The sequence below is a fragment of the Sceloporus occidentalis genome, unplaced genomic scaffold (assembly GCF_023333645.1).
Source record: "Sceloporus occidentalis isolate IW3139 unplaced genomic scaffold, rSceOcc1.0.p SCAF_24, whole genome shotgun sequence".
Taxonomy (NCBI): Eukaryota; Metazoa; Chordata; class Lepidosauria; order Squamata; family Phrynosomatidae; genus Sceloporus; species Sceloporus occidentalis.
In genome coordinates this window covers 11,395,499-11,411,223 of record NW_028317004.1, presented here as the reverse complement: position 1 = coordinate 11,411,223, position 15,725 = coordinate 11,395,499, and the positions used below count along the sequence as shown (strand labels likewise).

Below are 15,725 nucleotides of genomic sequence, written 5' to 3'. Positions count from 1 at the left end.
ACCAACTTTTCTCTACTCTGATATGAATGTTTCTTCTACTAAAGTCAGTCTGGGGCTTACTCTGGCCCTTCACATGTTTAGCCATGTCCCCATGTGCAGCTAGTCATGCCCCTTCACAATGGGTAGCCTACCCTAGGAAGCATACCATGTAAGCTTGTAGGTTTATATATTTCATAAGCATGCTTACAATTTACAAACCACTCATTCCAGTTAGAATAATGTATTAATATTTCATTTTTTGATGGACAACTTCCCATATACATCAAACACAAACAAAACCTCTAATAAATATAAATTAATAGAATCCCCAAATAAATAAAGAGGGTTGTAGTTAGCCTTTAACCTATTTACACTAATAAAAAACAATAAATAGGTAATGCTGTCCCCCTTCCTCAATCAATGTAACTAGACTCGCAATACAAAGATCTCATTCTAAGCTAAAGAAGGTAGATGGGGAGCGAGGATAATAGTTAGCAATATTGCTCGCTGGCAGAAGGCTCCTAGTAAAAAAAGAAAAGAAGCCCAAAGCCTACAGCACCTGGGGAACACGGTTGGTCCCCCACACTGGTACTGACCAGAGATGGACCTGCCTTGCTGCTAAGATCAGACAAGAACAGGCACTTTTAGGTTAGAATGGCACCTGTTCTCATCCGAACTTGGTGCTATTCACAGACTCTTTGGTATCTCCACTAAAACATGATGTGGCTATGCTCCTCTTAACCTTTGCAGGTAGAGTGGAATCACTTCACGAACATGGTAAAAGAAGGCATCCAAGACATCCAGCATTATCTTCATTAATCCAATGGCATTAAATCAAAACATTTTTATTATTCCATAAGCATAATGAAAATCATCAAGAGACACAAAGGAGCTACTACACCAAAAGCGCTGCTTAATCATAATGTTTTTAGATTTTCTGCCATTGGATTAAAGTTACTGCTGGGTGTCTTGAGCATTCCGTTTCTGCATTTTAAAGTGTTTCATATGTTCTTTTATGTCTTAAAAAGGTATATGGGGCCTGGCAATCAGCCCTGCTGCTCATCTCACACCGTGAATGATTACTTTGAGGGTCTTCCAGTGTAGAACTTATTCTAGAACATCTATCCGTACTACTAAATCAATCAAAATAAAAAAAAACAAAAAACAAACAGGAAACAGGAAAGATTTGATACAGCATACATGAGAAATATTTTCAGAATATTAATTTGCTTAGAAAAATGCGTATGGAATACGTAGCCTTTAACATCTCTAGCTCCAGTCACTTGATATTTACCTTTCCAGCATCACTTTCTTTTAATGTCATATACGGTTCAGCACAGTCTGAGATTTCTCCCTGTTGGAGGACCTTTTCAATCTGAAGCAGAAAGGTTAGGTTTTGTTGGTTTAAATACGTCTTGTTGTTGGCATTACTAAATTATTTTATTATAACTACCTAGAACTTGTGCTTTGTTTATTTCTATTAGTGTAATTAAGATACTTGATTTAAAAAATGGACAGTTTGGTCCCAGAAAAGCTTAGATTTGTGGCATAAGGTGCCAAATGTAATGCATGCGTCCTATCATCCGTTCATTCTCTTCACCCCACACTTACAAAGGTTGTCTGAAACTAATAAAGAGGAACAATCAAGCAAATACTGAGAAGAGCAAGATGAGATGCCCAATCTGCACCAGTTGTATTTTATTATTTTTCAAGTATCGGTATGGCAAAGGCACAGATCCAGAAACTCTCCATCAACAGGAGACTTTGTCCCAAAGGCCCAACATACAGGGCTGAATCGTAAAGTCTCTAGGGTTAAGCCTGTAACTTCTTATACATGCAAACAACAGGATCACCTTTACAACTAAGAAGATGTCTTGAGAGGGATAGGTTATTGAAAACACAGCAGCTCGGGCTTGGCTGGATGAATCTATGTTGGGTATGTGGTTCCTCAGGAAACCCTTGAACACGTCTGAATTCAAATCACAATAGAAATTTTCAGAGATCTAATAAAAACAGAAAACAAAAGTATTAATTTGTCATATTTGTGTATCATATATTAGGTAAGTCATTAATAATGGGAGTCCAACTGGAATTCTTCAAGTCATAATACTTTCACACCAACTGTATGATGTTAATGGTCAGTGTTACTATTATACACAAAGTCCCTCCTTCTCCTTTGAATGGTTCTCTTTTTAACTTACCATGAAATGTCCCAGTATGACTTTTTAATTAATTTGGACATAAAGCATACAAAATGGCAACCTCAATGTGTGTTATATTTTATAATTACCTTCTTCTTTTCTTTGAAATCATACAGTGCAATACTTGCAAATAGAGGCTCTATATCTATGTCAAATCTGTCAAGAAAACAAATGCACAAATTAGATTAGACAAATGATGCACATAGCGAAAAATATTGACGAGTCTTGAAATGTGGGGTGTAAATTATTCCCGAGTACATAAAAGCATGGCCACCGGCAAAGCTCTCTCCATCGGCGTTCTCTCTGGGAGGGGGGTCCTTAATGTAGACGTGAGTGGGGCATGGAGTAACTTTGTATATGTGATTGTGAAGCTCGAGTTATGAGTGCACATTGTACACACATACAATTGAGTGTAAATTGATACCTGCGTATTACCCAGATGTGCAGACTTTAGTTTATGGGATATACAAATCTAGTATTAAGATATACATTATATACAGACATATACCATTAATAAAACAGAAATCTAGCACTAGCCTAACTAAACTAAGTGTCAGATTACTAAATGTGGTTTGTACATATCTCTGGTTCTTAATGATTATGCATAGAATGTATATTTTATTTTTTGAAATTTTATGTGGACAGTCAAATAGTCTCTTGACATTTCATGTGGCTGTGCTGTGAAACACTTAACTGTGTCTGATATTAACGGCTAAATCTTTTGACTATTTCACCAAAACCATTTCAGTATTAATTTGCCACACAAATATAGACTAGATATAGATAGGTATGTAGATAGATAAGACTGCTTACTTCAAACTGTGCAGCTTGACCATTAGCCTGTAACCCATGTGTTCCTTTGGACAATCAGGCACAGGACGGATTTCCACGGTATCTTCCTGCAAATACATGGGGAGACGTTATTTTCTTGCTAAAACATGCATTCAAAAATGAAGAGAAAAAGATTATGATAGCAATTAGACCTTAACTGCACACTTTTATGTAATTGTGTCTTAGCAGCCCCATCTTAATTTTTTATTTTATTTCTAATAATTGAGAGTACAGCTGCACCAGGAACAGCATGTCCTTTTTCTTGGTGTTAGTTGTGGTGATTTTATAAGAGTATAATGGCTGGAGCATGAAATGACATTCTAATGGGTCCATTGTGAAATGCAAAAAAAAGAGATCACCGGGGCAGCAATCCTGTGTTCCAGGTGTCCATATTGAATTCATTTTCCCCATCTCCCCCACAGGTTTTCTTGGTTTCACCCCATCAAGCTAACTGCCCCATAACAACACAATCTCTAGGATTCAACAAAAAAAAAGTAGAAGAATGAATGTACCATTGTTATGAATCATTTAAGGATTAAAAAAAAAAAAAAAATCATAATATTCATGAGATATTATGTTTGTCTGTTATATCTGTTTTGTATATTTAAAAAGTAAATAAAGGAATTTTAAAAAAAGCACGTTACCTCATCTACGGGTGGAGTCAAGGCAAAAAGTTCGGCCTGTCTATTGGCTTTGCGGGTTTCTTCATTCTGTCTTTCCAGTTCCTCCACATTAGTAATCCGAAGCAAATCCTTCACGCGGCTTTCTGGATTTAAACCACGCAAATCAAAATCACAGGTGGAGAGCGTGGCTCTCCCAGATTCATCACACATCACTGTCATGGGACGTCCATCAGCCTAAATCAGACATGGGTCAGATGTATCATTGACAGCATACTGTGTTAACATATGTGTCTCCTCTGCAGAATAATAGAGTGCGTGATTGTCAAGAAGTGAGCGGCAAAAGGCTGCCAAATTAAATGCAGCAGGGCTTCGGATGTGTTACGACAAAGGAACTTTTAAAAAGGATGTAGGAGTCATTTTAAGTTAAACATTTCAAGGTTAGTTATTAAACCAGAAGAAGACAGGGGAGTTTGCAGGACGGCTGTGGTTTTAAGTGACTGAATATATATTATGAAGGCCCAACCACAGTAGGTTTCTTCTACATAAAGCTGCTTGGTCCTGTTTAATGCATAGTTAATATGTATTTAAAGCCAGTGCACTGATTGAACTATGCACTATGCAGGGCCAGCTCAGCCCTTCTTGCAGAGGAAAGCTGCTAGGGGTGGTCTGTCTTCATACATACAGAATCTAGTCACTTTGAAACCACAACTTTAATAAAAAATCTTGTTTTAGTGAATATACCTGTTTCAGTACCAGATAATCAAAATACAGGCAAACCACAAGACGCATGGCAAGCCTGTATAATAGCAAGCATACCTGATCATTTGTTTGAGAGAATGTTTCATCTGACTCAAATGCTTGTTTCTGAAGAGCCTTCTTCAAATCCTTCCTGGACTCACTTCTGCTAAAGCTGCTGCTCCCTGAGTTCTCTTGGTTTCTAACAGGAGAATAAATGACAACATCACTATTATTAGTAGTATTATTTATTTCTTCTCGATGCTGTATAAGGGACGAATGCAACTTACACATAAATTGTCATTACAAGTGTGAAAGGGGTGAATTAATAATTAGGGTATGTCAGTCCATTGGAATATTTCTTATATTTTAGGTTATACCCTTTATTGGGCAAACATATAAACAAGTCACAAAAGTTTTAAGCAACTCAGGTGTCTCTACTTCAGGTTGATGAAAAGAACCAATGAGGTCCTAAAAAACTTATGCAACTCTTCATTTTTTTTTTTTTTTGTTACCCCAATAACAGGTTATCACTATAGACTAAATATTAAAGATATTGTCCCCACTTCTCAGTTTGGTAGTGTCAGTTAGGTTTCCTGGTCTCAAACACCAGTCAATTGAAGGAACCCAAACGCTGTCAACAGATTATTTTGTTTTCTCTAACAGGGTAGATAAGTTTCCCAGGTTATAGATAAATGTGTGCCACCAGGGGGTCTGGATGGACCCATGATTTGACAATGTCAGTTTAGAAAACATTTATACTAATTTTTTATATTTTTCACAAGTTTATGCAATACCCGTGGTAGTAATCATCCTAAATACCAAAATCGAGACAGTTAGCAAAGGTTATTTACTACCCATTGGAACATGGTGAGCTCCCCACTGAACTAACTACATATAGTATAAAATAGTATTCTGAATATAATACTCATTCAATTGGAATTTGTACTTGCTGTAACTCTGCTGGTGCATAAACTATTCTACATGTAGATACAGGCAGACATAGCTATTAAAGAGTACTGGTGCCCCCTGCAGTCTATAAGAAACAATTTCTATCTCCATTACTTTGTCTTATTTGTTATTTTCACATAAAATTTTCATCGAGTGCCTATAGAAAAAAACATAATGAATAAAGAAACATCACTGGTCTAGAGAAAGGCAATAATGATGGATCAACAAGTTCTGAAAATGTTAAATAGTCTACCTATGTGGACCTTCCTTGACAAAATAAAGTTCTAACCCTTTCTCATAACCTTTAAACTCTAATATAATGCTAATTAGCAGAGGTTAAGAACAAGAAGAAAATAAAGGGATGGTTAACCTGCTGGACCTGGTCACAACTGCCCCCAATGCTGAGGGTAGTAGAGCAATCTTTCTAATGCCCTATGGAGTCCAATATTAAAGTGCATCTTGGTACATTCACAGCATTACACAGGAACTAGATCAATATCCCCAGTGTGGAGATTTATCTCAAAAAGGAAAGGTCACATACACCTGTTTTTTTTATTTACATTTGTTAAATAAAATAAACTAGCTTGTGTTTTTGTTTTTCAAAGTTCATACTATACTTGTTTTGGAGTTTTAAGTGTACTATTATTATTATTTATTCTTTTATATAGCACCATCATATTCCGCAGCACTGTACGGTGAGTAAAACGGACAACAATTAGTGTATATATATATATATATATATATATATATATATATATATATATATATAATAAACTGACTTAGAAAAACAAGAGGTAAGGAGGGCCCAGCTCAAATGAGCTTACAATTTTCTCAGAAAAGCTGTGATCTGTGATGAAAACTACTAAAATAGTTTAATGTAATGAAGTCCTGTACCATGACCTCACCCTTAAAAGGCAATTGTTTAATTATTTTAATGCAGATGTGGTAAAAAATAAAAAATAAAAAAAAAAATAAAGAAATCAAGCTGATGAATGACGTTTCTCTCCTACCCAATAACAATAATCAACATCTGTCTTTTGAGACAGAGCATTCCTGACCTGAGGCTCGCTTACTTACTTTCTGTTAACAATCAACCAGTCCCGTAAGTACGTCCGAATACAGTCCCTGACATGTAGATCCAGCTCGGCTCTGAAACAATAAAATGACACATGGCAATAAGTAACAAGAAAATTGGTTTATGAAAGAGTTAACAGCACCGGCTTCAAGATTGTCAGTTCTCTAAACAACATTCTAATATTCAGAGTGCCAAGTTGTTTTATGTGCATTCTTTCATATCTCATTTGCAGCGGCTGAATCAAACATTAACAAGTTGTATCTTGACTAAGCTCTGTGTAGTTTTTCAAAGCAAAACCAGTATGGACGACTCAGAATTTACCATTCATGTGTACACTGAGTTTAACAACTCAAAATGTGTGGATTCCAAATGAATTGCGTATACTTGGGCAAAAAAAAAACAGACAAAACACACTGAAGTTTAAATAAATGAGCACCCTTCTGCATCGAGGAGTGGCAGAAGGTTGGTAAGACGCACTGCGTGCTTCCAAACACCCCATACCAGGATAACAATATTTATCAGCACTCTTAAATTTGCTGACAAACCTTAGGAGATCTCTCATTTTATTCTTTCCAACTAAGGGTTTAATCAACACCTGCTTTTCTGTCACAACAAACAAGTGTTCGGGCAAAAATAATGTTTAATATAAATCATAATGACGCAAAATTTTATATGATCAAAGAGTTATTTCTAGGAAGGGTTGGGCCTTTAACAATACCAGGAATTATATTTCCAATGTTTCCTTTAGTTATAGATGTGTTAAGTCATTAGAGTAGGCAGAACAGCACATACAAATCGTTTAACTAGAGGTCCATCTTTCATGCCAACTGCGAATACCATTTTGGCTTGGCACTATGGGCTTACATTTGATATGTTAGAAAAAAGTTAACTTATTAGAGTAGAGCAAATAGCCCAAAAACACAATGTTTCATTTAGTTTTTGGACAACAAATGAATGAAAGAGAAAATTGGAGGGCATTTTACATTCAGAAACAAAATTCAAAACAAAAATCACTCAACCTCATTAATTCTCATGTTCTTTTACACTTGCTCACACTCTCACTCACTCACATTCACTCTCTCTCTGAATGTCTCCCTCCCTTATACATGGACATGGCCTCTCCGTGAACTTCAGCAAGAGGGTTGAGTCTCTGGGCATTCCCTTCCCCTGAGGGTCCTTTTGCAGAGGTGAACAGAGAAGGCAGAATAATGCAGATAAATTCATGGAGAAAAGTGTTTCTGTGCCTTTCTTTCTCAATAAATCTGTCTTCATTATTCTGGCCTCCCAATGAACTTCCACATCTTCACCACTTAAAGGTGCTGCGCAGCATCGAGACAGGGACACGGAAGCGATTGGCAGAGAAGGTAGGGAGACATTTAGAGAGAGTGTCTGAGTGAATGAGAGAACGTGAGTGATAGTGTGGGAGAGAGTAAAACTGAAAAAAAAATTTAAAAAATGGGATTAAACAGTAAAAGTAGGGAAATACTTTTTTTTAGTTTTGCTCTCTTCCCCACCACTGAAAACATTTCTGAGGATACAGAAGGTATTAAAAAAAAGTATTTGTTGCACCAAATAATTCCAAATCATGTGTTATCACACCTTTGTTCCTATCTAGATGAAAGAGAAATAGAAACATGGAATAGTAAATACTAATAGTAAATTACCCATCTTCTGGCAGGGAAGGCTGCAGAGTCCGGCATTCTTTGCCTTTATATGTGAGTTCCAATTCATCATCAGGGAAGTCACCAAAGTCTTGAAGCAGTTCATAATCATAGTTAATGGCGTGCGTCATTAGGTAATTTTCAAAATCTATTGGATCGACAATGTCATAAAATGGAGGCTGTGGATCAAAGAAACAGGTGTTAGGCAAGTGAAACCGTTTTTAAAACCTTACTAGTTTGGTTCTCGCTCTCTACAACACTTGAGCATAAAAAACCCTTTAAACACAACTCATCATCCTGAGTACACATGTACTGTTCCCTTTCTCCCAGCATTAAAAGAAAAAAAGTTTGGCATCTTTCAGAGAACTTGGGCTATTTTTAAATGTAGTTTCTATTGAAATTTACGAACAATGGAATTTGCGTATTAGAAAAAGTATCTTTCAGAAAGTGCAGCCAAGTTAAGACAATCTAGAGCATCTAATTTGCAATTCTTTAAACTGAACAGAGAATAGTATATAAGAAGAGAACCTGCTGTAAATTTCACACATCCTCAAATGTAACTAGAAATTATTTGGGAGACGGTCAAAATGTATTGCTTATTGTTGAAATTATAATGCTGGGGGTAACTTTATCCTTTAACCCCCTTCGTGACAAAGGCTGATTTTACTTTTTGTACCCTTCGTGACAATGGCCGTTTTAACATTTCTGCGCTGCTCGTGTTTAGCTGTAATTTTCTTCTTTCCCGTTTACTGAACCCACACACATTAGATATTGTTTTTTTTAGGACAAGAAGGGCTTTATTTAGATGACATTGTTTTGATTGTATCATATTATTTACTATTAAAAAAAGTATAAAATATGGTGAAAAATTTAGAAAAACTATTTTAGTTGAAAAATCTTTTACTCATCTATAAAAGGTAATGAAAAAACCTGCTAAATAGATTCTACTATTTGTCCTGAGTTTAGAAATACCCAATGTTTTTATGTTTTTTTGCTTTTTTCTACACATTATGGGGCAAAAAGTACAGGTAGCGTTTTGCTATTTCAAAGCCATTTTTTCCAAATCTGGTAATTCTTCCCCCCATGTGCCATTTCGGGTATCTTTGAAGCCGACTAATGCAATTTACCCCATCAAGTCATATATTTTTGAAAACTAGACAGCCCAGGGTATTTTAAATGCTGGTATTTTAACTCTTTTCAAGCACTAATTCTACCATCAGCCTTTGTCAAACTTTATGGTAGTAATTTTTTTTGCATTTGTTTTTTCACACACATTTTACTTTAGGTATGAATAAACAGGTTCTGGTATATGTCACTATCACAAAACACCCCAATATGTGTTTAGCAACATCTCCTGAGTACAGCGATACCTCACATGAATGATTTTGCCTGGCTGTTTGGGGGCAAGAGGGCCACATTTGGGGCATGCGCATTTTTCAATGTTGAACTTTGGCATTTGGGGATCCACTGCCCATGCCCTATTTGGTACATCTTTGAGCCGGGCCATTTCAGTATGCCCAATAAAGCCATATATTTTTGAAAACTAGACACCCCAGGGTATTTCAAATGCTAGTATTTTAACTCTTTCCATGCACCATATCTACCACCAGCCTTTGTCAAACTTTGTGGTAGTCATTTTTTTGCATTTGTTTTTCCACACACATTTTACTTCAGGTAAGAATTAAAAGGTTCTGGTATATGTCACTATCACAAAACACCCCAATATGTGTTCAGCAACATCTCCTGAGTACAGCGATACCTCACATGAATGATTTTGCCTGGCTGTTTGGGGGCAAAAGGGCCACATTTGGGACATGCGCATTTTTCAATGTTGAACTTTGGCATTTGGGGATCCACTGCCCATGCCCTATTTGGTACATCTTTGAGCCGGGGCCATTTCAGTGTGGCCAATAAAGCCATATCTTTTTGAAAACTAGACACCCCAGGGTATTTTAAATGCTGGTATTTTAACTCTTTGCATGCACACATTTTACCACCAGAATTTTTTCAAAGTTTGCAGTAGTATTTTTTTGTGTGTATTTTCCCCCCACACACCTAATTTATGTATAAATTTACAGCTCCTGGTTTATGCGGCTGTCACATGACACCCCAATATGTGTTCAGCAACATCTCCTGAGCGCAGTGATACCCCACATGCATGGGTTTGTCATTTTTTGGGGGAACTAAAAGGCCACATTTGGTACGTGTGCATTTTTCTAATTGGAAATTAGATGTGTGGCCATCCTTCCCCCCATGTTATTTGGGACCTTGTTGAACCCGGCCAATTCAATTTACCCCATCAAATCATACATTTTTTAAAAGTAGACACCCCATGGGCATTTAATATGCCAGTATTTTAACTCTTTCCATGCGAGAATTGTTTTAAGCTAATATGCTAATTTTAGGACTTGCTCACAAAAATATATTTTTTATATATATATTTTTTTTTGCCTTTTTTTAAAAAAAAATTATATTTTTTTTTAACTTGAAGGTTCCCCTGATAGTGACATCAGTGGGAAATTATTTTTACATTTTACTGGTTTTTTTACTATTTTTTTCTAATTATTATTAATTTTATTTTTTTATTTATTTTTACTAATCACACTGTGATTAGAAAGCTGGGCTCCATTGACTTGCATGGTTGAATGCAGTACCTGTATTCAACCTGCAAGTGGAGCCAGAGTTCTCTAGAGGGTCTGGAGACCGTCTAGCTTACTTTTTCACCTTTATTGTTATTTTTCCCGGGCCGCCGCCATCTTGCAGATGGCGAAGATCACCGGCAGCTGCGGCTGTGACCGCTCTCCGGAGCGGTCACAGTCCATCTAGAGAAGTGTTTGGTGTCGCTGGATGCCTCCTGCTCGAGGCATTCCAGCGACACCATTTAAGTTTAGGAGGTGATCGTTGATCGCCTCCTAAACGCTTTTAAAACGGGCGTCCGCCGCCATACAATGTATGGCGGTTGTTGACGCCCCGGGGAGGGGTCAGACATGGCCCCTGGTGCCGATCGTGGCGTTGCTGAATGCCTCGAGGTCGAGGCATTACAGCAACGCCGTTTGGGTGCAGAAAGCGAACGTAGATCGCTTTCTGCACCCGTTTAAAGGCGTGCCGGTTCTGGCACGTCATTTGTCATAATCGACTTGTTTTTCCGTGCCGTGCCAGAACCGGCAATTGTCATTAAGGTGTTAAAAGGCTTTACAGTGCTGTTAAAAAGTATTTGTACCTTCCAAATTTTTCTTATTTTTGCATAATTTGTCACACTTAAATGTTTCAGACCATTAAACTGGTTTTAATATTAGACAGGCAACCCAAGTAAATAAAATTTAAAATGATGATTTCATGTATAGAAGGAAAAAGCTAACCAACTCTAAGGAATTCCTTAGCTACTAAATCAACCAATTCACCAATATTAATTGATTATCGAGTTAAAGTTCACTAGACATATGTGGTTACTGTCAGCCCTGTAGAATCTAAATGTCAATTAAATAGAACAAGAATAAGAAACAAAGTAGCATCTATCAGCAATTTCTAAGGCCCTGGGACAAATAGAGAAAACTTGGAACAGTTGTGAACCTTCCCAGAAGTGATCTTTTGGTCAACCACTGCTGACCAAAAGGAAAACAAAGGCCCGTCTCACATTTTGGGATAATATTCTGTGGACTGATGAGTCAAACTTTTTCGGAAGAAATGGGCCCTGTTACATCTAGCGTAAAGCCAATACAGCATTCCACAATAAGAACTTCATATCAATGGTCAAACACGGTGGTGATAGTGTGATGGTCTGGGACTGCTTTGCTGCTTCAGGACCTGGACAACTTTCTACAATTGATGAAACCATGAAGTCTGCTCCCTACCAGAAAATCCTGAAGGAGAATCTCCAGTCATCAGTTTATGACCTAAAGAGCAGTTTGGATATGCAGCAGGACAATGATCTAAGAAACTCAAGCGAGTCCACCTATGAATGGCTCAAAGGAAATAAGATGAAGGTTTTGAAGTCCTGACTTGAATCCTACTGAGATGTTATGGCATGACCTTAGAAAGGCAGTTTATGCTCAAAAACTTCCCAATGGGGCAATGGGGCAATTATTGCAAAGGGTGACAGAACCTGTTATTAGGTTTAGGGGGACAATTACTTTTTCACTTGGGTGATACAGGTTTTGATAACTTTTGATAACTTTTTTTTTTTTTTTTTTTACCTTCAATAAATGGGAATGGACATGTAAAAGCTGCATTTTGTGGTTACTCACTTTGTCTTTTATTAAAATTAAATGGATGATCTGAAACATTTAAATGTGACAAACAAGCAAAAACCAAAGAAATTCTGAAGGAGCAAATACTCACAGAAATGTATATTGAATAAGATACATACAAACTCCATGAAAAGCAGACAATACACTTTTATTTAGACTTAATATCAACAGAAAAGAAACATTTTACTACACACGAGTCCACAAACAGCCGAAGTACAAGGACTATTAAAATTTTAACAAAGTAACTAACGAACTCAACTGTGTAACATCATTTTGTCTATTAAAGGTACATTCTTGCAAGTTGTTAATGCAGTGTGCTTCAAAACCTACTTGGAGGGGAGGGGGTCTTTGCATACCGGTATTAATGGACAATGGGAGTTATATGGAAAGACCAATTCTGGTGCAATGTGTTAAAAGTGGAGCATGGATGACGTTTGTAGACGGAGGAGTAATAAGTAGGGCTGCAACAACTATGGGCTGGCAACGATTTTCATTATCGATTAGTTGAATCGATTTTTAATCTATTATAAAATGAGGGTTTTTTCAGAACAAATGCTCAGAAAAATACCCCTCGTTTTATAATCTGTTTAAGTGACTCACAGCAGCAGCTCCTACTTACAGTTCCTCCCTGCAGTCACTGCCGATTGGCCCACCCACTTCCTTCTTCCAGTCCCTCCCTGCAGTCACTGCCGATTGGCTGCAAGGAGGGACAGGGAGAAAGGGGCGGGGCCAATTGGCAGTGACTGCAGGGAGGGACAGGGCCAAAGTGCCAATTGACCCCGCCCATTTCCTATACCGTCCACATGGGTCAAGAACTCGTCTAACTGGTGAGTATAAAATAAAAAAATATTTGGTCTGCTGAAAGTTAGGGGCAGTTATAGTTAATGGGGTCTTCTCTTCAGGGTTAATTTAATGCTGAGGGTTAATTTAATTTAATAAGGTTAACTTAAAGGTGCAGTTAGAGGTAAAGGGGGCAAACCGAGGGGAATCTAAATCCTGGGGGCAGTAAAGATTAATCCTGTATTTATTTATAAAAGTATTGTGTCTGAACGAGTCTGCAAATCTAATCGGCCAACTAATCGATTATGAAAATATTCGTTAGTTGCAGCCCTAGTAATAAGGTGTACAATTGTTTAGAATTTGTTTATTGTGACCATTTCAGAAATGAGTCTTCTTTGCTGAGCCATATAACAATCTCAAAAATGTGACAAACTAACAGATCTAACTATAGATAACAAGCACTGTTTCTAATAACAATCCTTGATACAGAGCAACAATTAAAAAAGACAAAAGAACCTCTTGTATCATACTTCCTTCAAAGAGTAGAATAAAGAATTTTATACAATGGTGAAACTTTTTGGTATACTGTAACTAGCTTTAAATGTACATTGTGACACGCAGACACAGTCACTATAATATTTAGAGAACTACATGTATGTTCTGACTTTAGTTGATCATCTTAAATTATTAGGAAGAAATAATAAAAAAAAAAAATTGCATACCTCTCCGAAATGCAGCTCGTGATGGTTAAAAAGCCGTACCTAGAGACTCAAAATGGCTGCTACAGGAAACGCATTTGAATATTATAATACCGGATCTTACCAAAGCAAATATGGTTTGACAGATAATGGAAAAAAAAGTGTAGCTGACAAAATAGAAATGAACAGCTTACGGTAGCAAACACCTTGCCACAGACCATATGTTTAAGGAAGTGAATGAAATAGCAAACTAACAAAAAGGAAGTTTCTGAAACCTCATTTCAAAGCGTGTCTCCTACTGCACGCAGAACCCACAGCATTATGTGTTACGGCTTCTGATACGCAGTGTTTAGAGGACGAATGATGTATTTTTTGCTAATTATATACCATTATTCTGACTACTAAGGCTGTAGATCACTATGATATACTCACCCAACAAATATTCTGAAGGCTCCAAAAATGGGACCTCCTTTGAAAGATTTTGTGGATCTCACAGCTTCGTTAACCACAGGGATAACAAACACACAGTCCTCCAAGATAATGCTCAGAGATACTTTATTGTTCAATAATCCAATTAGAAAAATCCTAATGCTAAAACGTTGATGTGGCCCTCAAAGAATTGAGCTTAACACCCCTGACCTAAGACGTCGAGTCTATCACATCTATCACAATGTCTGACAAAATATTGTTCTAACAGCTTCAATGAATATAAGACATAAATAAATATCAAATATAAAAAGGATAAAATGCATAAAATTATGAATGCATCATATACATACAGTTATGAATTACTTACCTTAAGATCTTTTAAAAGGAACAGTTTAATATCCCTGACACTCCTGCATAGTACAGTACAAACGACGCAGCACTATTGCGACAGCTGCCCTCCTCTGACCTTTCTTGCCACTGATTGGCTGCTAGAATAGTCCATGGTATTCACCGAGCCAGGAGCTGACTGGTGGTAAGTATGTCTTAGCTTAAGGACATGGTAGGGGAGTAGTTTGCAGAACCCCCCAATGCATTTGTAAAAGCAACACCATGAAAATTTGAATGGAGCACACAGCTCTCATATGCATTAAAGTGCAATAGAGCGTCCCTTTCATAATGTATGTTAAATCTTGGGTATAATATGCACAGTCCTGAAAAGGGAGTGTGTATTACACCCAGTATAATACTGGTGGGGGAAAAAAAAAACAAAAAAAAAAAACAAACTTACCTTTAAACCCTGCCTGCAGTAGCTGCCTGTGTCTGGTCTCCTGCTCCCTCGCAGTCCTCTCATGCTGCCTATCGATAGTGTTGACCACGACCGCCAGCAAAGCCCTCTTCGTTGGCTCTTCAGTCCAAGCACGTTGACCTAGTCTGAGAGTGCCGGGATACAATGTAACTTCAAGTCCAAACGCAGGACTGCGAGGGGGCCGGAGACCAGACCTGTCACCAGCTGCTGGACCAGAAGAGACGAGCCTCCTCCTGAGCCTACAAAGGTAGATGTGTGTGTGTGTGTGTGTGCGTGTGATGCATAGAGTGAGTATGTTCTAAAAAAAAAATAGTAACACAAGTCTAGCCTTTGGATTTATTATATCAGGTGCCAAACAGAAGGGCAGATTATGACTACAAGAACCTCTACTTTATAAAGGAAGTGAACAGCAGATGAAAGAGAAATTATAAGCATAACTACGTCACCACCCACTCTTTGAATAATTTTTCATTTGAACACATATTTTACAAGGTTGATATGATGGATATAGTCTGAACATAAAGGTTACATCCAGTGTAATAACAATCACATGAAATAACTTACTAGCTGCAAGGAGGATGGGCTGGTGTTGAGGTTGCGTAGGGGTAAAGTCTCTGGGCTGTGGTAAAGAGAGACATGCTTCCGGATTTCTGCTGAAGAATGCCTTGTGTAAACAAAGAAAAGAAACATTGCTAATAAGTGTCATTTAT

General features: G+C 37.4%; 1 protein-coding gene across 1 annotated transcript in view; it reads right to left on the bottom strand.

Moving 5' to 3' along the window:
- The window catches only part of LOC149300626 (dedicator of cytokinesis protein 8-like), a 51,225-nt gene extending 35,616 nt beyond the window's left edge, over positions 1–15,609 (bottom strand). The window contains exons 1-9 of the mRNA XM_089485118.1: positions 15,580–15,609; positions 8,060–8,235; positions 6,398–6,469; positions 4,451–4,571; positions 3,656–3,868; positions 2,994–3,079; positions 2,270–2,336; positions 1,833–1,982; positions 1,274–1,354 (exon numbers count right to left, since the gene is read on the bottom strand). Coding sequence (XP_089341244.1) covers positions 1,274–1,354; positions 1,833–1,982; positions 2,270–2,336; positions 2,994–3,079; positions 3,656–3,868; positions 4,451–4,571; positions 6,398–6,469; positions 8,060–8,187 — 918 coding nt within the window. The 5' untranslated portion in view covers positions 8,188–8,235; positions 15,580–15,609. The remainder of the gene's footprint in view (positions 1–1,273; positions 1,355–1,832; positions 1,983–2,269; positions 2,337–2,993; positions 3,080–3,655; positions 3,869–4,450; positions 4,572–6,397; positions 6,470–8,059; positions 8,236–15,579) is intronic.
- Between the last annotated feature and the right edge of the window lie 116 nt (positions 15,610–15,725).